The 23,058-nt window shown below is 38.3% G+C and overlaps 1 protein-coding gene across 50 annotated transcripts in view; it reads right to left on the reverse strand.

Moving 5' to 3' along the window:
• Nucleotides 1–11,941: 11,941 nt before the first annotated feature.
• NRCAM (neuronal cell adhesion molecule) overlaps nucleotides 11,942–23,058 on the reverse strand; it is a 148,105-nt gene continuing 136,988 nt past the window's right edge. For 24 of the 50 annotated variants that reach the window (XM_064655896.1, XM_064655907.1, XM_064655900.1 and 21 more), the window contains 2 exons: nucleotides 18,351–22,289; nucleotides 14,231–14,314 (listed from right to left, as the gene is read on the reverse strand). In XM_064655896.1, coding sequence (XP_064511966.1) covers nucleotides 20,450–22,289 — 1,840 coding nt within the window. In that variant the 3' untranslated portion in view covers nucleotides 14,231–14,314; nucleotides 18,351–20,449. Of the gene's footprint in view, nucleotides 14,315–14,885; nucleotides 14,944–18,350; nucleotides 22,290–23,058 lie in introns of all 50 variants that reach the window. The other 26 variants (XM_064655932.1, XM_064655925.1, XM_064655929.1 and 23 more) reach the window with 2 other exon arrangements.

Below are 23,058 nucleotides of genomic sequence, written 5' to 3' on the forward strand. Positions count from 1 at the left end.
AGAAATATTATTTTTTTGTCCATAATTCATTGATTTTGGAGGGGCCCTAGAGTTTCATACTTGATAACTAAAATATTAGGTGATGGAATGTTGCTATCAGTGTAGTCTTTAAAATTTATTTATTATGCCCATGTGTGTTTGTAGCCATTTTATCATCTTGGGCATACTGTCAGGCTATTTTTCAGATACATATCATGATTTATGCTCCTTCTCTTAGAGTGAAACTGATTTCACTGGAGTAATCATGGTTTCCAGTCTATCTTTTATCAATGACATCAACTCACTCACCAGCCTAATGCTCCATTATCCCGGGAAGATCACGTTGTTGTGGTATTACCTTTCCCTAGAGGAGGCTGAATTGCTTTTATTACTTCCTGCTTGAACAACCGCTAATCTCATTTCTGGAGTTCTTCCAGCAGGATGAGTATACTTCTGACACGACGGATTCAAATCGCCCTTGCCAGGATTTAATGGACTGAAATCTCTCTCTCATTTTCTTCAAGGGCAAAGATTTGATTTCCTACAGAATTTGCGACTTAAGAACAACTTGTTTTTTTGCACAGCTTCCGATTTATCCTCCTGTTTTAATGAACTTGCCCACATTTTGAGTTTCCTGATGCCAAACTGATAATTAACGGTACCTACAGCCAGACTCAATAAAGGTTTACAACCTGTAAATACCATGATTTCTGTTCCTATTCAGAATGTAAACGACACAGAATTTGTTGTTAAATTCCTGTTTTCCTGCATTAAATTTCTGTAACTTTTTAATTTGCTAACCTGAGCTGCTAAATCATCTGGTTACTTTTAAGCCTAATGTTCAGATTCCTCAACTTCATTCATGTACAAAAAAGTATGATCTTCTAAGGACAAGAGATTATCAGCAGTCACAGGACAAAACCATACTGTACCCAGCCTTCACCAAGCTAATACTGTGGCTGTATCCTCAAAATATACCAAAGGGATGCTCCCATTTCTAAACTAACAAATTAAATTCCCCTGAGATTAAGCAGTAAAGTTGCAGCACTTAACTACTATTTAATAAGCTTTCAGCTTTGCTGTTGAATGCAATGCCTAGGACAGGGATCTCCAGGGGCTGGGCAAGGAGAACAGGTCTGAGGATGGTGGCAGAAGAAGAAAGTGGGAACTTTTCCCATGAACACCAAAAGCCATCCCCCTGCCCATCATTCCCCTTATCTGCCAGCTCTCAGACAGGTCCTACAGTGACAATTACGTTTATGTCAGGTTGCTCAGGGATCTATACACAGTGTTACTGAAGAAATTTATGCACCTTAACTTCTGCTTTTAGCTGGTGGCGAGTACTTTTTTATAAAAAAAGTCTGTCCCTTGAGCAACACCCTTTCAGATCTTGGGAAAGAATAGTAAAGCTGGTTCCTCCTGCTATGAGGGACTGATCCAAGTAAACATCTCAGACAAGTAAGTGGATAGTGGCAAGTCTCACAGTTTTGCTTTGTCTCCATTTCCTCTCCCAGTCCATAATGTGCCTTTTTACTCTTAGCAGAAGGATTTGAGACATGGGCCTGAGACTAATGGTTGGCTGCTACATACGAGAATTGACCAAAGTAGGGGAACAGCTTATCAGTGTCTTCTTGTGAGAGGATAAAGATGAACTTAAATTCAACAGCTAAGTTGTTTTTTAAGCAACTATCACATTTTTAGTATCAACACACTGGGATCTCCAAAAGCCATGTGCTGTTGTAACATAATTAATAACAACCACAACTCATTCCTTCTAGTAATGGATCTGATCTCAAGGAATAAAATCACAGATGTAAAAGGGTAGGGAAAAGAGACCTATTTAATTATTTTCAGACCTCTTTTCCAAGTTGCCTGGATTCTCACTGTCCAGGTTTCTCATTTTCATAAAGGGTTTAGACCTGTCTATTTCCAACCCTTTCAGTCCTTCTCAGCTTAGTGGGAGCAGGTTGACATGGACTAGTTGAAAAGCAGGTATGTTCTTTTTCACTGCTGGAAGGGTACACAGTGGTCAGGGCACCACAACAGCAAGCTGAACCCATGGGAAAAAACATTAGCAAAGTATATGGTATGAACAGGGGAAATCTGATCTTTTTTCCATTAACTTCACTGCCATATAAATTTCAATTTACTATTAAGGTTATTAACCACAGGAAGTTACTCATTTTGAAGCTGATAGCATACATGTCTGTGGTCTATCACCTGTAGCTTGACTATACAAAACATAAGCAGAGTTTTCTCAGCTTCTTTAGTGCTCGGAGTTGGTTTCAGAGCAGTTTGAGCCTCCGAAGGGATTGTGCTTTTCACTGCACCTATATCTGGATTCAAGGACAAAACTGTCCACTCAGATATTAGGTACCTTAACAATGACTGCATTTTCAAATGGAGAGTGTGACTTATCTGATTATCCGTTTAGTGAGAACATGATTGCTGAATATCCTCTAGAATAAAGTATTTAAATCAACTCAGTTCTCCTTAGATGTCTTATTAACTACTATTCAATAAAAGAGTGGCAATTACTTGACTCTGAAATTGTTTCTTTCCCTTCAACAAAAACATTTTAAGGGATCACAAAGGTGTACATGCAGCAGTTGGGCAGGCAGTCTCCTTTCAGATTTAGACAGTCAGCTTTTTGTTTCCTCAAGGTTAATCCTTCCTTCATCATATTTTAGTGGTAATAAGATTTTTCTAGGTGGATTTATTCTTGCTTATTCATAGAAACCCAACGTGAAGATCTTAAAGATTCACTTCTTTCAAAGCTTCCAAAGAAAATACATCTGTGGCAGAAAACTCATACACTTTCCTTGTCCCTTTTATCTCCAATCCATTGCTAACCTATTTCCTCACCATCCTCACTCCTCCTGCGCCCTCCTCTTTGGCACTTACCCCTGAATTCTCTTGGGGTTTTAATGCTGAAAGTAGTGTGTATGTGAAACATACCATACACTTGGTACACTTACATCATATATACTGGCTCCCCTATGTATATGATATGTACATGTTCTCTGACCTGTGCACTTTTTCCTGTTCATTTTTGCTGTTAGTTCATGTCCCGAAAAAGTAAAAAGTTTCATTTACCTGGAATATCCATTCTCAGGATCACTGCACAGGTGTTCATGAACTCTTTAAAACCTCAGCATAGTGATGATTTCTTGTGCCTCAAGCAAAGAATGGAATTTAATTGCATATTATCTTAACAGATATATCATATCATATGAGAGAGAAGAAAGCATCCTCTGACAACTAACCTCTGGCAAAGCTCATCTGTGATCACATAGCAAAAGCTGAGCACTGCAATAGGACATGCCAGCTACATGAGATCAATTAATGCCATTAGGACCTCCTTGTATCTTGTAGGTAGTTGGGGAGAGTCTTCAACACGTCATAGAAAAGTGGAGTATTCGCCCTGGTCACTTGGTCATTTGTGATTTTATTACACATTGGGGTGAACTCTATGTGGTCTCGCTTTCTGGTGGGCATGGCCCCTGCTCTGCTTGCAAAAAGACACGTGCAGAGTTGAATTTCTAAACTAACTATTTTCTCAGATAATATGATTATGCCTATTTTCTTTAGCGTAATTATTGTTTGAAAGGTCCCCTCTCTCTCTTCCCCCATTCCCTTTTCAGAGTGGCACAGTCATCACAGGACTAGGGCAGTGCGGCAATATGCACATCCTCAAAGAGGGCCTTAGACAGGAATGATGGAGAGGCTTCAGCACTTGTTTGAGCTTTCTAAGAAATTATGACCGAAAATACCAGGGCATATATATATTTCAGTGGAAATATGTATACATTCTAGATGTGGTTTGAGTACACTGTTGAAAAGGTAGGTGTTTGCAGTTGGCAATTACAATATCACATTAGTACCACTTGGCCATATGCAGCTCAGTTATGTGCCATTTATTTTATACAGTCCATATTTCAATTTTATCTGTGAGTTTATCTGGACAATAACCTTTCAATGAACATATTTATCCAGCCGAACTATGTAAAAACCATCTTGAGTGAGCCACTGCTTGGTACTTAGTTACCAGCTGTGGTTAAACCAAAGACACTCAGTTTTAAAAAAAATGCACCAATCCATTTTCAGCTTGTTACCTGTTGTTTCTAGGAGCAATGAAACACTGAGAGATTTACAGATCACTGAGCTGCTCCATGTGATTCACAGCACATGGCTGTGGTCAACCTGCAGTATCTCAGGAATATACTAATTTTGTATAACATAAGCTTTAACAGGATTTAGCTCTATGAGTGTTATATGCAGTGAGGACGAAATAATCCCACATGCTTTTTTATTTCATAACAAAGTTTTGTGTGTGTACTCATTTCTGAAGGGTGTTTTGGAGGTGAAGATCTCTTGTAAAGTTAATGTGTTTAGGAAACCCATGCTGATGTCTAAATTCCTGTTCCTTCATGTATGTCTCAGGTGTTTCTATCAGAACTAAAAAGCCCAAAGTGAACAGAATAGATCTAAGTGTGCTGTCGACCAGCATGTGAAGTAAGAGCACAATGGTGTAACTTGCTATAAAATCATCTGTTTATCATGAGGTCAGTAAGGAGCATTAATGGGTGGTGGCAAAATATATTCAGTTCATTTTAAGTACTTAGTTTGACTGTCCTACCCACAGCTACTCTATCAGCACTTATTACACAAAACAATGTGAATTTACAGAAAAACACAGTATCTAGTCACTTGACTTTTACATAAGTCACAGCTTATTTGCAGGGTCAACCACTATGGCGAGACAAAAAAGAACATGACAATGACACATGGCTCTCTACACCAAAGCATGTTCTGCCTAGGCAGCCATGGGGCTCTGTTTTGGCATGAGCACACTTCACTTGTGATCAGTCATTCCAGGCAAAGAGTAACTCAAGAGGGGTTCAGACACATAGCTCTAGGTAAGTCCTGCTTTGGCTGTCTCCTTTTTTGTCCTGCACCAGGGTTAGTGGACACTTGCTGTGGTGACAACTTGACTCCTAGCGCCGGCATCACACTGGCTCAGAAGGACCTGGACACTGGGTGCTGCTGGGTCCCTCTTTTTTCTGGTCAGGCAGGGGTTTCCCATGCTGGCAAAGGAAACACATCAACTAATGCATTTGAAATAAATGCTTTTTGCACATTTTCTTTGAGTGTGCAAAGGTGGCTGTGGGGGGCGGTTCAGGTGTTGAGGAGCCTCATGGCAGTGGGCAGGCTGGTCTCTCCTAACCTTGGTAAAGGTTCATCTTGGTGTCAATGCCAATCTCTGCCCTGCGTACAGCAGTTATTCAAAAGGCATAATGAAATACTTGTTAAGACAAAGTTAAATCAAGTGGCCACAGCGGCCCTCTTTGCAGGAACTGTTTCCAATGTGTGCCCAGTTAGGGTGCAAAAGATTCACCTAGCGCTTTGAAGGGGTGGAAAACCAGATGTCCTTCAAGGACTAACCCTTCTTTAGTGATCTTTCCCCTCCATAACTCTTTCTCTTTGAAGTGGAGGTAGGATTTGGCCCTGGGTGAGAGCCCTGCCTCAAAGCGGAGCTGGCTCCTCAAAGCAGTGCATGGGGCAGAGAGATGTAGCTCTTTATGTGAGGCTGAGAAATAAACTAATGGCAAGACTTTTAGTAAGGCTATCATTTCTGTTCCTATAGGATTCACTTTACATTATCTTCAATAGAAATCAACCCCCCATAGTTTACTGTTTTTTTATTACTCTTAAACTAGAGTAATCCATGTGTTGCATATGTTAGCTTTTATTTTGTCACCTGAAGTAGCTGAACATTTCAGATTCAATATCTGTGTATTTTTTTATCAATTCAAGTCTCACATGGAAAGCTTATTTGACATTAAAAATCTAAGTTACAGGAAAGACTATTGCTAAATGCAGGACTAGGCTGTACTGGTAGTCACATCTGATTTTTGACAGGCATAGTCTTACAGTATGTAGCAATTTTTCTCTGAACATTTTACTGAAAACCTCATCATCCAGTGACAAATGGATGTAAATCACTCTTGAAACCTATCCTACTAGATGTATTAAAAAAAAAAAAGCCTGACAGACAACTAAGGATGTTATAGTGATTCTATCCAAGCTTTTGTGTGTAGAATTAAAATGTACACTCTGAGAGTGAGCCTCTTAAAAATACAGACTATGCCTCTGCAATGGGCCTGTTACATTATTTTTATTATTCCAAATTCTAAGTGGACAACTGATGAGCAATAATCTCACCAAGATTAGATACATAAGTAATGTGTTTTGCTTTTTTAATATTTGTAGTAGAATGTTTTTCAGTGGCAGTCATACATGATTTAGAAAAGAAAGATCAAGGTTCTGACATGTGACTGTCTCCAGCACGTGAACTGGCTGTGGCTGTGATGTCCTCGCTGGAGGCTGAGGCTGCTGTTATTAGTGGAGAAACCCTGACACTCTATCAGACAGTTATCCACTAAAAAATATTCATTATGCAAACCTCTGCTCGAAGACCTGCCTAAAACGCCACAAGCAGAAGTCTCAGCTGGTGTAAATGAATGCAGCTTCAGTGGCTCTAGCAGGGTGGAGACTGCCTGCTCCACCTGAAACATCTGTCCCAGATTCCACTTTTCAGTATCTCTGCTCTCACCATCAGCAAAAATTAAAAAATGGCCACATTTTCTTTGTTGTTAATCATTAACCTGTGGCTCTATTCCCATCTCTAAAATAGCATGTACCTATGCATTTTGTATGATGCTGATACATGATGATTTTTCTATAGTAGTGTTTTGAAAGCTTATGTCATTTTCTTAACACCTCAGGCTCTCTTATTTTACTCTACCAATTGTATCTGTGCAACAAGTCTCCTGCTACAAAGCCATGCACACCCTGCAGGTGCCTCCCCCTTCCAACCTCACTGCCACCACCATTGGGATGATGCGCTGCCAATCCCAAAGGGCAGAGCCTATGCCCTCCTCACACGAATGGACCCTGACGTGCTGAGATGGTTGCCCCAGGCAGGGTCCCTCTGAAGATGATGCTGTCTGACAACACAGATCAATTCAGCTTTTCTTGATCTCATTGCAGAGCAGCAGGGCTCCTGGGGCTGTGACACTGGAAGCGTGCCGTGTGTTACCCATCCAGATCAAAACACTTAATGGTGGTCACTGTCCTGGACACGTTTTAACAGGAGCAAACTAACGAGTGTGCAAGCTGGGGGTGCGGAGCTGGCTCTGAGCCCTGCTCCAAAACCAGCACCCGCCTGCTGGAGTGCAATCTGCTGCCCGACGGGATGTTCCCCTCCTCATGCGTCAAGACCTTAAGCCTTTCTTCTTTGACACAGAGATTAAGGGCAATCCTGACAAATTCAAAAACAGATCAAGTGCAGTACTTCAGTGAGATGAACCACTGCCCTACAAATTACCCAGCCAAGCTGGACTCCTGGGAATCTGTCCCCTCCTTGTGGGAATCTGTCCCCTCCAGTTTTGCAGGTTCAGCAGCAACTGGCAGCACATCTCCCTTTTCTGAACCCATTCTGGCAGTGGAGGCTTCACATGAATTGCAAAAGCTGAGCTAATTGGCTACACACCAACCAGGTCAACACCATTTTTTAAACCATTATTATTGTACAGCTTCCAAGCACATGTACCTATAGACACATATCTGGGAACTGACAGCCTAGCAAGGCATTCATCTGGCTTCTGATTCTGCCTTCAAAAAGTGCTGTTTCCATGCACATTTGGGATAGGGCTAGCTGCTGAATTTCAGACCAAGCATCTCTGTCCCACAGTTCTTACCAATTTACTTTTCAAACAGCAATTCTGCCCAAAACATCCCTGCAATTTATGATCATGATGGGTGAATTAGAATAAGGTCATTATTTCATGCACAAACATCATTATTTTATGCAAAACAAGCAAATCATTATGAACATTTTCTTACTAACCACTATAGTATAGTGGTTATGTGTATATATACACATACATGTATACACACACACATACATTTATATGCATTCACATGGGATGTGAATTTAGATGCCCTGCTTTTGGGCAGCAGATTTCCCCAGGCTCCTGGTAACAAACAACTGTGGCTTCCCTCTAGTGGCCAATTGTTATTTTTAAACACTAGTGATTAAAGTCTTGTCTGCCTCTCACTTTAAAAAGATAAATCAGCTTGTTTTATAAAAATATATATGAGCTTCCCTTTTGATAAAGTTTATGGTGATTGACTAATTATAATAGAACAGCAGAGGCTGTATTCTTATTATAGCACCTGTTGGGAGAAGGACAGGAAGGAAAAATAATCTCAGCTAAATAAAAGTTCTTGCTGGCTAATTATTCAAGTTATGTAATACCTAAAAATTGTGGTTAGCTTATTAGCAAATAGCTATACTACTCCCTTGTAGGCAGTGTAACCAATTTTATTGTGCTTCCTCATGTGGTGTTTGTGTCTACAGGCCATCACATGGCCTAGCAAAGGACATTTGCTCTCTCCTTTCTAGAAATCAAACTATTCTTGTCCATGTCACCTTTTTTTTTACATTCATCTGTCTTCTGACTTGTCCAGAAACTGCTGCAATTATCTGCCTTTTAATTTTTCCTCTCCTCAGTTTTATGCCTTAAGCTCTTCAGAAACATTGATTTTGGTATTCCACGTTTGGAGTCCTCCTTGTATAGGTTCTTCACCTGCTAAACAGTTTGTATGGCTCCCTTGTATCTTCTTTATCTCAACAGCTTGGAAAAAGCCCACTTTTCATAATATTGCTGGAACACCATTAGTCAAATTCCCAAACAAAGGGAAAAGGGTCTCTTCATCTGGCCTTGCCCTATACTTGCAGAAAGCAGGTGCTTTTGAGGAGTTGGTTTTAGCTTGTTTCAAAAAGTAAGGAAATTAAAGCAACTGCTTCGCGTGTTAGTTTGTCCAGCTGCCAAAGTACTTCCCCTACCCCAAACCTGAGAACTTCCTGGCAATTTCCAATGAGGTTTGACAGATGTTTCTAAGATTTGTAAGTCCTTCTAAGTCTCTTGAACCAATAACTGGACAAATAGAAAAAAATTCTCTGGAAGGAGAATGATGTGCTGTTTATCTATTATAAACTGTTTGTGAACAATAGATAGTGTGGTCTGCACCCAGTGAGCTGTGCTGCTCCAGACTAGCAAGGGCTCCTGCTGCCTCTGCTATGTGGGTAAAATGGCTGCTTTTCTCTTTTCTTCCTTCAGGCCAGCTACTTTACTGGCTGTGTCTCACTCTTTCCAAGAAACCTCAAATGTTATATCTTTGTTCTTGTATTTTCTCTGTCTCAACAGTTTTTCACTTTCTCTTCTTACCATGCCAGACAGGCAAACTTTTCACGCCAGCACAGCTGTAAGCCCTCTCTCACTACAGCACATATATTGCAGACCATCTACTTGAAATATGTCCTGAACAATGCCATTTAGAAAACTTAATTTGTCCCCTTAATTCTATGAAGTCCTGAAGTCCCTTAGATCTTTGCAAACACAAGGTATGGAGTGGGCTGCTATCCTCTGTCAGGAAAGATGCTGGGTTTTAAGGTCAAACCATACCTGTTTGGAGGACTTTTGACTGTGAAATGCAGCACCTCTGGAAGATACATATCAAGTACAGTTTATAACTGAAGGTAAATGTAGTTCATTTCTTAATGCAGCATGAGACCTGGAAATGTTTAAGAAGTTCAGCATCAGAATTAGACTGACTGAATTTTCCCTGTTTGAAGGCTCATGACTGAAACCCTGGGCATGCATATTTGTACAGCATGGCAGGCTCGGGACCAGGTATTTTTCCTCCTTATCACTTATATCCAAAATGTGATTGAAAGCCAGGCAGAATTAAATCAAATTTACAACAGTGGCTTAGATTTTTGACACAATACCATGAGGTTTTTCAGCTGATAGGGAAACCATACTACATTCTAAACTTCTGTATTTTACTCGAGCACCTCAGGGCAAGGGAAAACAGGTCAAAAGGCTGGCCAGGTTCCAATGACAGGAGCTGCCTCTTGCCTTGCCCCTCTCCAACCTAAACATATGCAAACCCATTACTTGTCAGATGGCTTCAATTCTATCCCACAGGGCTTCCCTGGGGAGACAAAGTCAGTGCTGCCACACTCACAGTTGGCCAAACTTCTCCAACTCCAAATAAAGGATCCATCCTTCAGATATTAAACGTGATCTGAATTTATCATCAGCTCATCTTCATGTTAGCACAGGAACTTTGTGTATATTTTTGCTGCCAAAATTCATAAGATCACAAGGACCACCATTTTCCTCCTTGCTTAGAGTCACAATGGATCACATCTACTGTCTGTCAAAGTTCTGCTGATGTGTATTTATCTTGACAGTTTGGTCTAAAGTTTCCACTTCTTCTGTACAAAGAGCCAGAGATCCCTTCAGAGACTAAAACATGATGGCCAGTTGGATTTATTTCCAGCCCAAGGGCATCATTTGGTGGTAGATTCCTACAAGTAGCACATTCCAGTAGTTATTTCCATCTTCCCATGGAACCAGTTGCTGCTTCTGCCAACTCTGTGAAAAATTCTTTCCTAAGGTAGAAGGGGGAAGACTGAGAGAGGGAGTGGGACAGAAACACAGCAAAGGACAATTGCTTTTCAGAAATTATTTGAATCTCATCATCTTTCTGCTTTTCTCCCCATTTCTTCTTTCAGAGAAGAAAACTCTTCCATACTGTAGACAATATTTCTTTATAATAATATATAATACTAACCTATTTCTATAGGTTCTGTTTTAAAATGGGCCAGACAACATACGAAGACAATTTGGTTCCCAAATATTTTGCCACTTGCCTCAGCTACATGAGGAAATTGTATTTTCCTAGGAACAATGCAAGAATAGATTACAAGAAAAATTACCATTGGGATATCCTCTTTAATTCCCTCTGGATTCATACAATCACTTCAGTGAGAATAAAACCAAAAGCAAATGTGTATCACTAAAAAGAAAATGTAGGAACTATATGTAGTAGTACACTTTGGGGAACATGCACAAATAACTTGTGTCTCCAAAAACTGTTACCATATGAAATCTTTTTTTCCCAGCTAAGCCTAGGGAACTCAGACCTTTCTTTTCAGAAATTATTCTTTAATTGAAACATAAACAGCTGTATTTCATATTTCCCAGTCAATACACATTGCTGGAAAAATCAACAGATACCTGTACAAAAAACCAGGCAGCCCAGTATCTGAAGATAGAAGTGTCAGATCTGAGACTGTGCAGATGACAGGAGCTGGAATATCCAGGAGTTTCCAATTACATATAGAAGGGCTGACAGAATGGCTTCTGATTCAGTGATAAGATTCCTCCTTCAAGCATCATCAACTTTTGGATTCATCTGAAGCACCTGTATCTCTTGGAATCCATGGCTCTCCTGCAGTCTTCTATGCAGAACAGCTGCCCTCCTGCCCAGTCTGTTTCCATTCACACACAGAATAGACAAGATATGAAAAGAGCATTGCAATGGATTTTGTGCACTGTAAAATAAAATATTTAAAAATTCCTCACTTCATATACTGTTTAAAAACAGATACCCAGAAATTTGTACGTCTGACAATTCCTTTAGGACACAAAATCCTTTTTTGGGATTCTATCTGAGGGCTCTTAATTTCAAATCAGCATTCTTACTTTCTCTTATTCACTCTTGCAGGTATGGAACATGACTGTTTAACTTTTTTTCTTTGCAGAAATATGACTAAATAAATAACAAAAGCATCTATGGAAGTAAAATGTAAATAGCAAAAAATTTCAACAGGAAATGGTCAGACAAATTTATATTTTTTCAAATGGTACTGTATAAAGGTATGCAACTTTCTGTAAATAATTTGGTTGCATTAAAGGAAGTTCTGTAACGTCAAGGGAACAACCTCTGACAGACTTGTTTCATGCTGTTTTTCCACTTTGAATTCTTAACTACAGGATGAATCCGCTGTGATTTTTACTGCTAGTGTAAACAGAACAAACAGTGAAATTTTAAAATCACATTTATTTTTAATACAAAATCTGTTGCACTATTACAGAAGTGAGCCTGTATGTTTACCCCCACATGCACAGATAATTCAGCATCTACAATTAAATAAGAGCAAAATAATATTTCTCTTTTACCAAAAACGTTGGCAAATCCTGTTAAGAAATGTTCTCTTTGTGCTTTGTAATTAATGTTCATATAACTAATTTCATATTTCGGTTCCCATTAAGAAAACTGATTAATGGAAAACTCAAAGGTGTGAAAGAAGCTTATTACAGCTGGCTTACATTTGGGATTACTTCAGTTGTGCTTTACCTACAATATATACATGAAAACTGCAAGGTGTTTTATGGGCTAATGTAATGCACTGGCAAAAGGTCTGAGTGGTTCAATTAGGAATCTGCAGTAAATGAGTAGAACAGTTCACTATTCTGTTTTCACAGCAAAAAAAAAAAAAAAGTAGATGCTTTAAAATACCATGCACACCATTGGCTATAGTACTTCTTACACAGTACAACATAAGCTTTCTTGGTTTATTTGTCTGTAACACCTAGAAGCATATAGCATCTACGCTTTAAGTGTATTTACAAATTCAACAAAATATCTACATATAAAAAGCTTACTTAAAATTAAACTTGATGCAAGTTATGAAAAACCAATTTATTGGCAAATGAAACTGAGCATTCCTTCAACCATAGGTTGTTATAAAAATTTATATTTGGAGGTAAACATTTGATTGATATAGTATGCGATAAAATAATTTTTTAACCAATAAGGGTAATCCTTTACAAATAAACCATATTCACACTTGTCAGATTGAATCCCGTGGTTCCGAGCGGTAACCCCCACACTGCTTCAGGGTGTAGATAATTGCAAAGCTGCCACACTGCTCAGGCTGGGACACAGAGGGAAATGTGCTCTCGCCGGTGCAGTCAGCTGGCTTGGGTTTTTAACAATTTATTTTACAAGAGCTTATCCCTTGCTGTGTTAGTAAATAATTTAACTCTGTTTGTGTTCTGGGGTGGTTTTTTTGGTTGTTTTTGTTTTTGTTGTAAATATTCTAAGGCCATGAAAACGTTGTGCTGTAACTGTGTAGAAAGCATTTATTTTATTTTAAAGGGGAAAAAACCACATGCTCTTCTTTGTGTAATTTAAAATATTTTAAACTTTCCATTTTTAGCACAACAATTTCATAACACGTTATTTTTTTTTACATTTTTCCTTTATTTGGCAATGACAGTAGTCTGCTAATCACAGTTTACTGCACCAACTGATTGAGTAGCGCAGCGCATTACGGAATGCATGTTGTAAAAAAGGCACTGAATGTACTCTGCCCTGTGTCTTCTGGAATATTTTCTCTCATTTTCGAAGTTTTACTTTCAGTGACTGTACAAATTCCAAAATGCATTGCAATGCGTATCTTTTATGCCCTAAAATCAATTCAACGTGTTTTGATGTAAAAATAGAACACTGTACTGCTGTAATACTTGGTAGATTAAAAAGGCTATAAAGTAATAGGAGCAAAGAGCAGATAATAGGGTCTCATTAAGCATCAGCAAATGCAAGTGTCATACTTAAATCATTTAGCAATTATATACTGTACATATTGTTCCTAACTGTCTTGCAAAAAGACATGATAGCTAGACATTAAGTCACCAATTTCACAACAATGTCCACAAAGACATTGAAGTTCTATATAATACTACTATAACACTTTGACAATGGGAATGAAATTCATATCCAGGGATTCAGCGGAGGACTGCGTAACAAATTGTCAAACCATGTTTTTATAGTGTAGACAAGATTACCTGTGAATTGTGTAGCTTTTCTTTTCCCATGCATTATACTGTATTTTCAACAAGAAACAAAATTACAAGTTGATATTATTGTTTGTGTCAGTTCCTTTGAAAAAAAGTAAAAATACCCAAGTTTTGAACAAATTTTGAATTTTGTATTTTGATTCATACTAACATACCATTTCCCGTGTCATTACGCTGTGTATTGACCTGCATATTCTCATAGCATTAACACCTGGTGGTGAGGAGCTCCATTACCTGCGTGTTCATAGTATGAGAAGGAAGATGTGCAAGTGCTTTAAACAAACTGAACATACAAGGGGATCGAGTTCTGTGGTTACACAAATGAATTCATGGCATTTACAGGAGAAGGAGCCTCAGAGCTTTCATTTCCTTCTGCAGGTTCTTTCTCTTTTTTCCCACTATATTGTCCAATAAAGGAGCCATCCTCATTGAACTGACCATTTACACCTTCTCCATAGTCAACTAAACTATCATCACTGTCTTCTTTTTTCACAGTTCTGTCTGAAGGTGTCCGGCTTCCTTTTTTTAGAGGTTTATGGTCCTCTGCATCACTGGAGACACAAACAAACAAACACGGAATTAACGGATGTATTATTTGTTAAGACAAAATCAGCCATGCATGCTGAGTTTATGAAAAGCATGTGTGCAGCCCAATAATCCTTTAGTAAACTCACATCACATTGTAGAGAAAAATCAATATGATGCAGTTCACATGAAAACATGGCATAGGAATGGTTTAAACAGAGAATGTCTTCAGTGGAGGGAGGGGGGGGGTTGTGGTTTGTTTTTTTTTGTCTCCCCATCGTGCATGACTTTTTCAATGACAAGACCTGGATCCTTGGCTTGGAAGCCACTCAGATGGAACTGCAAGCATTAAAAAGTGGGTTGTAAAGTTATAAAAAAAATAATTTGTTTGTTCTCCAAAGTAGCAAGCTTATGATGTGCCATGAAGTTAGTCTGTTAAACTTCTTAATTTCTTTGACTCCTTGAACATCAATGGAGAATGAATTTGGTTAAATGAAGTATACTGATTTTCTTTACTAGTATAAAGAAAATAAAAGTGCTGCATTTTGAAATAATTTGTTACATAATGCAGGCCAGACTTGCAACTTTCAACCTTACCTTTCAAGAGACCTACATATTCCATTAAAAGGGTGCAGAAGAAACAAATGAAAATAGCCTAAGAAGAAAAGCAAAGTCCATATCCTGATAGTGATCAGTATTTTATCAATAGTAAGTTGCTCTTAAAATTGTTAAAATATTTACTGTATTACAGATAAAGCAACAATTTAGCTTACAGTAGCTAGAATTGAGGAGTTGAGTGCATGCTTATTCTTTTTCATTTCTTATCAGATCTACCTCTCTACCCTACTCCATAACTGATAACATTCTGAAGTGATTTGGAGGACAACAGAAAAAAGAAAGAAAGGTAGGGAGAAGAGATTTCTGTAGCAAAGTAACGTGGTCTTTCCTTGTCGATGGAAAAGCTGCAGCACCATCAGCATCCTCAAATAAATTTGCAGCTGTGGTAGGTTTGTATTTCATGAAATAGATGTAGTTGGGCTGTTTTCAGAATCCTTTACATTGCACTTCAGTTTCAAGATGAAGATTTCAGCAGCAGGTCCAAAGCATTTTGAATTAAAAACCACTACTGCCAGTTGCACTTTTGGGTCCCATTATTTACCTTGTCTTAAACAGAATATGTGACTTTATTTGCATATAGTGTACAAAAAAAAGTAAGTAGTTTGGGGTTTTTATTTAGACTCACAACTTCTGGAAATATAAAGAAAAATGTATAAAATATCAAAGAAATGAAATTAAATTTTACAATTTCCAGAATATTAGATGCATATATACTCCACAAATTCTTTTAACCCTCTAATTCCTAAAAATCAATACCTTAGTTCTTCAAATAAGCCATTTTCTTTTTTCCTAATTAATATCTTTGAACACTCAGAGAAACCATATATATATACATATATATATATATACACATCTGCAGAAACCATATATATTTATATGGATGTAATATATATGTTACATAGCATGTACAAAGTCACACAGATCATACTGTTGCCTAACAAAAGCCTTGTTGAGAAACTATTGCTAGAAAACCATTACACCTATTTTCCATCAAGCTGCTTCTTCTTATCTCATCACCTTTTTTTGGCTTTGGAAGATCACATTCTAAAAGAAGGATGTCTCTAATATGTATATACTTACAGAAAAAGCATACCAGAGATTTTATCATTCTGTGTATACATCAGAAAAGAAGTGGTAGAAATATCTCTTTTATATACATGTAATGAAACCTTCATGCTCAAAGCACACACAAAGGCAAGATGTCTGAACTTGACAGTATCAGGCTTGACTTTTTAGTTATTGGTGTGTACAAGCCACAAGGAAAAATATTGTGTGATTGATCTTCTGTGCTCGCTGGTGCTGCAAACATACAGGCCAGCAACATCTAAACAACTGTACTCCAAAATATCAAGAATCCAGCAGCAAAGTGAAACTGTTTATAACACTGTAAACACAAACAGATTACAGAGACATTACTGAAGAGAGTTCATTTAGGACGGATGCTATATTTAAAAGGCTGAAAATGGAACTGAATATTTAATACTCACACAAAAAATCGTTTCCCCATTGCCCTCATCAGAGGGTATTAGGAGTTATTAAAACAGGCTATACAAGTCAAATGAAGACCAGACCCTCACTTTGAAATAGTAACCAGTCCTTCTCTCAAAGCAAATCTGCTTTCTGGGTAAGACTATTAAAGAAAAGACATTGATGTATGATTTGTTGTTTAATTTTAGGTCAATAACTTCATAATTATTACATCATAATATGCAGGAATGAAAATAAATTAAAACTGCATTTCTACCATATTTAGAATATGAATTATGAATTTCTGTGCAAATATTCTAAAGTATGACCCTATCCAGTGTGACCCCAGCCAGTGTAATTCACTAGGCTGAAATAGACATTAAATAAATAATACACCATTATTATATATACTGTATTAAAAGTACCCACATTATTGTGTTTAATCCAATAAAAAGCTTGATTTTCCTTTATAATTTAGATAAATTTGAGTATGGGAACTTCTGCTTTGTGTTGCTCTTATAGTTTTCTTCTTTATATTTTTGCAAACAAAGTTTATTTATAAGGCAAACAATGAAGAAATACTTACACAGTTGTTTGCACTGTGTCTGTGATTTTTCTATATTTTAATAAGGATGTGGAATCTACTGTCTCTATAATTAAAACCTGCAGATTTACCCAGGAGTGTAATAGTGCATAGAGGTGGGCACTGCTCAGAGAGCACAGTCACAGCAGATGCAAAAATCAAATGTGAACCTGAGGATTCCTTTCCCTTGTTGCACTACACAAGTCCAGAGAGAGGTTTTGCCAAGACTCTGGCAGAAAACCAAGTGGAATACCCAGGGTTCTTTCCACTCTGTGTTCAGGAAAAGGAAACATATGCCATGGTACTATTTATTTTTTATCAAACTGGATTATGACTCCTGTATTAGATGAATACAATGTTTTGGGTGGAAAAAAAAGAAATTGAGGAAGAAAGAGGAAAAAATCCTAACAAACAGGAGAGGGAGAAAAAAGTGAAGACATCAATGTTTTGGACAGTACTTTTGTTACCCTGGGGGTGCAAAACAGAGAAGGTGCTCTGGTGCTCTGGGGAAATGAATGTATTACCTGTTTGCTGCCAAGAAACAAACTGCAAAGTTGCTGAATTGCATTATGAATATGGGTGCCCACATAGCTAAAGAACACTTTAGGCTGTAGAATATATAACATTATATTGCAAAAACATGTTAAAGCAATACATTTTGATTTGGTACCTTCAAGATTTGCCAATCTTGCTTACAGTTGTTCATAAAACTATTCCAAAATGCAATCAGGATAAAAAATAATTTCTTTTAGTTTCTGTTTGTGGTTTTTCTTGCTGATTTTTATACTTACCTAATGCAATATTGTGATATAAAAAATAAAGTGCAAATTGGGTTGAATAAAATTACAGTGGGAAACTGAAGAAGTTTTTGAAAAGTGTCATGTATGCAGTGCATACACTTAGTAGTGAGAAAACAAGACTGGAAGGGAACCAAACAAACAAGATGTGAGAATGGGTATGAATTCCATATTTAGATCAGACAGCCATGGAAGTTAAGTGTAGTGATTCTTTTACTACTTTTTGTTGTATAAATAAATTCCATACTAGTAGCTTTTTAAGGATGAAAGTTTCTTAGTGAAGACTCATATGTACCAATCATTTTGATAAGTACTGACATGTACCACATACGCTGCTTGCCCTTTTAGTAAGAACAGTATTTAATATTAAAGCATACTCTAAAAGCATGACTTAAATGTTATTCATGAATCATTGCTAATATATGAATACGTTTCTTTTTCTTTTTAGTGTAATGAACAATATCAAACTTGCATCTAATTGTTAAGAGAGATAAGAAGTACAAAGGTAACAATAATATAAGTGCAAAGTACAAATTTATTTTTTTAAAAAAGTACTTGCCTTTCACAAGCTCATCAGTTATTGAGAGAAATATGTACCTTGAAATCTCCTTTCTTCTTTCAACTTTTCAATTTTTCTTCCTTAGATATGGGTACATGCAGCAACCAGTCAGAATGGGGAAGACAGTTTTACGATGCCTCTGCAGTCCAGCAGGCAACTAGTTCCCACTAAACTTTGCCACATTCATGGACATGCAAAAAGACTCAATATACAGTTAGCAATATACTACTTTTCCTTATAACATAACTGTCATATCAAAGGCAACATAAACCAAACAAAATGGATAGAACATCCTGAGCTATGGAACGCAGAAAGAGGATGCAGATGAAAACTGTTGGCAGTAAATTCCTTTTTCTGTGCCCTCAGGTCAATAGCCCAGAAATGTTGCAGTATAAGCAGTCATGTAAAGCCACAGAAGTACCTTTCACTAGGGCTTCCCTGCACACTCCAGGGCAATCTCTGCCCTAACACTTAACAGGTTTCTGCTCACACTTCTAACTTGTTAGGACTGTGCAGGTGACAAATGCTTGCCCTATAGACTTATGCACGTGTACCAATCCAGATATCAAGCCATTTTACTATTTCTTATTTAGCTAAGACTTAAGCACATCTATATTAGTCTTCTGAGTAGTTTTTCTTTAACATCTCTGTAATACTCAATCTTCAATCCTGGTAGAAGCTGAAAAAACTGGGAGGTTAAGCTCTAGTTTAAATGGTAATGTGTTGAAAAAAATGTTGTTAGTCAAAGAACCCGACTTGCTCCTTGTGAAAATTTTAAAGAAAAATCTGCTGGAGAGAAATTTAACCAACTTTCCACCCTTTCTATTTCTGGTAGAAAATTATACGAAGGGAAATCGAGTACTGATTTAAAAAGCAATCATACAGATACTCAATAATTAAAATAAGAACTGTCAAAGAAAGCACATGTGTGTAATTTAGAACACAGCAAGACTAGTGCCAAATCCAGTTGGACTATTAAGTTTTTCAGGCAGTCCACTGAGATAATCTCTTGTGCTAGAAGGGACCAAGCTTAGAATTACAGTGCTGAGGCACAAATCATGGCTAGGTCTCTTTGGAAACACACCCAAGCTGCACTAAAACTTAAGTACAAGAGAAAAAAATAGTTGTAGTTACAAACCATATTCTCATTGTTAATCAACCCAGAACAAGAAGGAAGAGTGATACATTATCTAGCAATCTCAAAACTCTCTGCCAGAAAGTCTCTTGTAGCATTTCCAAGAATTTCTAGGAAAGATACTGTGTGTGTCAAAATGTTGAAGAAAAGAGGCAAAGTAATTCAAAAAAATGTGCAAACATCCTTTGTTACCACACTAGCAGTCCTACTATTGGAGTTGCCTTGTCCTGTTTTGTCTTCCTAAGAACATTCTGCAGACTGCTGCAATTTTGTCCTGCCCTTGTAGTTAACTAAAAAGTGCAAGCTTCCAGTCTGTCCCTACCTATTAACCCATAGGTCTGTAGCTGTTATAACTGCTTAATATCTCTCAATTTAGGGACCAGGAGGGAAATTAGGCTGATGTATAGACCTGAACAGGAGCTCTGTATAATCTTCTATTTTAATTTAAATAAATATACATCTATCTTACTTATTCTGTTTCTTGCAGTTGGTTGGTGTAAGCACTGACTGTCCACAATTTACTATCTCATTGCAGTTTGCTACAGAGGCACTGTTTTCCCTTATTATGTGAAAGTGAAGGAATCCAGTCACAGGAACATAGTGTACACAGTCATTCCACGGTTCTTGAAACATCTGCATTTCCTAACCCATTATTTCCTTATTTAGTTTGATATGGCAGAAAAATCTGATGTTGGCTGGTCCTGCAGAAGGGATGCTCTTAGATGAAGTTGAGGAGTGCAAAACTTCAAACAAATCCAAGCCATCCAAAGACCACTGAGAAGCCTAGACATGGAATGTGAAAAAACCTCCCCTAAAATTAAGAGCTGTCATTTCTCTAGAATGTATTAATTACTCATCGAGATCTAAGCAACTTAATAGTTTTAATTTTATTTTGAAACAACTAATTTTCTGAGGACTGGGCTTACTTGTCCAGAAATATTGAAACATTTCCATCTTTCACTCTTCTCAGTTCCTGAGAAAGTAGGAAGCAAGTCTATGCTCTTAGAAAGTTCCTCTTGATGGTCTGGTGTCTCTCTGAGAGTGAGATGTCTTTTTGTACTTGGCATGGAATGACTGTGAGACCTTATACTTTCCCTTCCCTCCTTTGAACTTTGGAGGAGAACGCAAGGAGCTCAGACACTTGTGAGGATAAGAAAAGGAGCTTCCAACAGAGCTCTTTTTTTTCATCTGATGTAAGGAGTATTTGTGTTCTGAGAAATCCTTCATGATCTGGACTAAGGATTCACCAAATAGCTTGCCCCCTGTGTATGGCAAAGACAGCAGTTTACATTTTAGATCTAGCAATGAGGTCCAAGGACGCAGCCGTACAGCTCTCCAGGCTACAGTGAGGCATGCCATATTTTTAACAGTGAGTCTAAGAGAATCCTCAGCTGCATCATGGATAAAATTAGCTGCAATTTTACATAGCCTGCGTTTCCTCTGCATGGTAGCAGATGGGAACCGTTTCTTTTTGAATTTGGCTTGTTCTTCCTCCAACCATATAAGTAAAGCCTTAGAAGCATAAGTGCAGTAGATAGATACTCCAAGCTGAGCTGCAACTAGCTTGAAAGATCTTTTAATTGCTTCCTCAATCTTTTTGTCAGTAGAATCTTTAGAGAGCGCATCTCTATTATCAGGCACTGACAGTACAGAATCACCAGTAACCAATGCTCTGTCTACCTCAGGCAAGGTCCCCCACAAAGCAGCTTTATCCCCTGGAAAAGGATAGAGTTTATGTAGTACTGCTGGGACGTCATGCTTGGCCTCAGGATTACCCCAAATCCTGCAGACAAGATCTTCCACAGCTGAATGGATAGGAAGTGCATTATTTACCTTGCCTTCTTCAGAGGGGATCAGCAGTTCTTCTGAAGCACACTCAGATTTGGAAGATTTTAGCATTAACACCCTCTTTATGTGTTTGAACAGATAATTCTGATTCTCCATGTCAAATTTACGCAGAGGATCTGGTCCTTCTTTATCTTCTGTAGGGGACTCAGATGCCACTTCCCCATCTTCATGGGCTGACTCAACCTCCAAGGAGGCCTCGTCAAACTCAGGTTTCTCCTTCCCAAAAGCTGTTTGATCTTTTAAGCTGTCCATACGGTCAGACTCAAAAGTCTGGGAACTGCTCCCAGATGCTTCTAAAGGAGCCACTGGAACTTCTGTAATTGGTACCCTGGGATGCTTTACTGAATGGGACCTAACCTGTGCCACAGATGTTATACTTTGTCTGGCTGCTGTCAAAGCATCCTTTAAGACAGTAGCTAGCTCAGGCACAATTACAGATTTCAAAAGTGAATTCTTTTCAGATTCAGAGAAGTGAGGAGCAGTAGAAGGTCTTACCTTCTTGGGGCAGGAGCTCTCAGTGTCTTCTGAATCTGAGCTGCAGTCTGGGGTCTGGCTGCACCAGTGCTGGAGAGAAGAATGCTGCCTTGCCAGTGAGCCAACTGAGTTGCAGCTGAGGGGTTGCTGGAAAGGGGATGGCTGTCCTGCCTGAGAATCTGAGCCCTTCTCCGACCCCATTATCACTTGCTCAGAAGCATGATGTCTAGAGCCATGCCTGTACTTCCATTCGTCTGACCTCTTTTCCTCTTGGCAGAGGGAAGCAGAGACACAACTAACCCTTGTCAGCTCTGAAGACTGCCTAGCCCTCCTCCTGGTGTAGGAGGTCTCTGATCTGGTGCTGGAGTATTGATCCCCTGACCTTCTGAAGAAGTTGGATCTGTCAGATCTCACAGACTTTGCTTTGGTACAGACAGGGTCTGCTTCAGGAGAATTGGCACAGCTACCTTTTCTTTTCTTTTCCTTGTCCAGTTTCTTTCCTGTCCAAGCAGACATGGACCTGAAGTGATGAAAAAAGTTCAAAATACTCGAATTCCTAGATCTTTCAAAAATTACATTTTTTTTCAAGGGAAACCCTATACCCTTTGTCCTTAAAGAAGCACTGCATCATGTGAGGCAGACAAACTGGGAACTGAGTGACTGCAGTGATGCTGGGCTGCAGAGAGGGTGGCAAGATATCTTCTGTAATCTGACTGGTTGCTGCTGCTGCCCTGTCTCTAAGGAAAAAAGAGGTAAGCCCAATATAGACTAATTACACATAAATACATTTTAGAAGGAGTTTTAGCATGGTACATAGGACGAGCTCTTTTATGGTAACAAGTCTGAAAACTTGGCATGCATCTACCCATATTCACCAGACATGAGGTGAATAAATGCATTATAAAATAATTTATAAAGCTCTAGATGATTCTATAGACTAACTCAAGCCACTTAAATATGGAGGCATAAATTCAAATCTTGCTACAGGTCCCACAAAGACTTCCATACTTATTCCAGGCCTGAGAAAAGATGTATTGAGGTCATATCATTTGTACAATTCTGTACAAAGGTCAATTTCTGCTGCTAGAAGTTCCAAGTATCAAAAACCAGTGGAGCAATAAAGGAGAATGAAAACTGGAATGCCCAGGAAAACTTAGACAGTACTTATTTACCTCTGCTTCCAAACATTGCTTCACACTTCTCTTTTTATCAGCTGAATTTAATTAATTCTTATGTACTAATGTACTGTAATAAAATACTATTCTGAACTCATTAATGTAAGAACAGAG

This window comes from Pseudopipra pipra, chromosome 5 (assembly GCF_036250125.1).
Source record: "Pseudopipra pipra isolate bDixPip1 chromosome 5, bDixPip1.hap1, whole genome shotgun sequence".
NCBI classification, from domain to species: domain Eukaryota; kingdom Metazoa; phylum Chordata; class Aves; order Passeriformes; family Pipridae; genus Pseudopipra; species Pseudopipra pipra.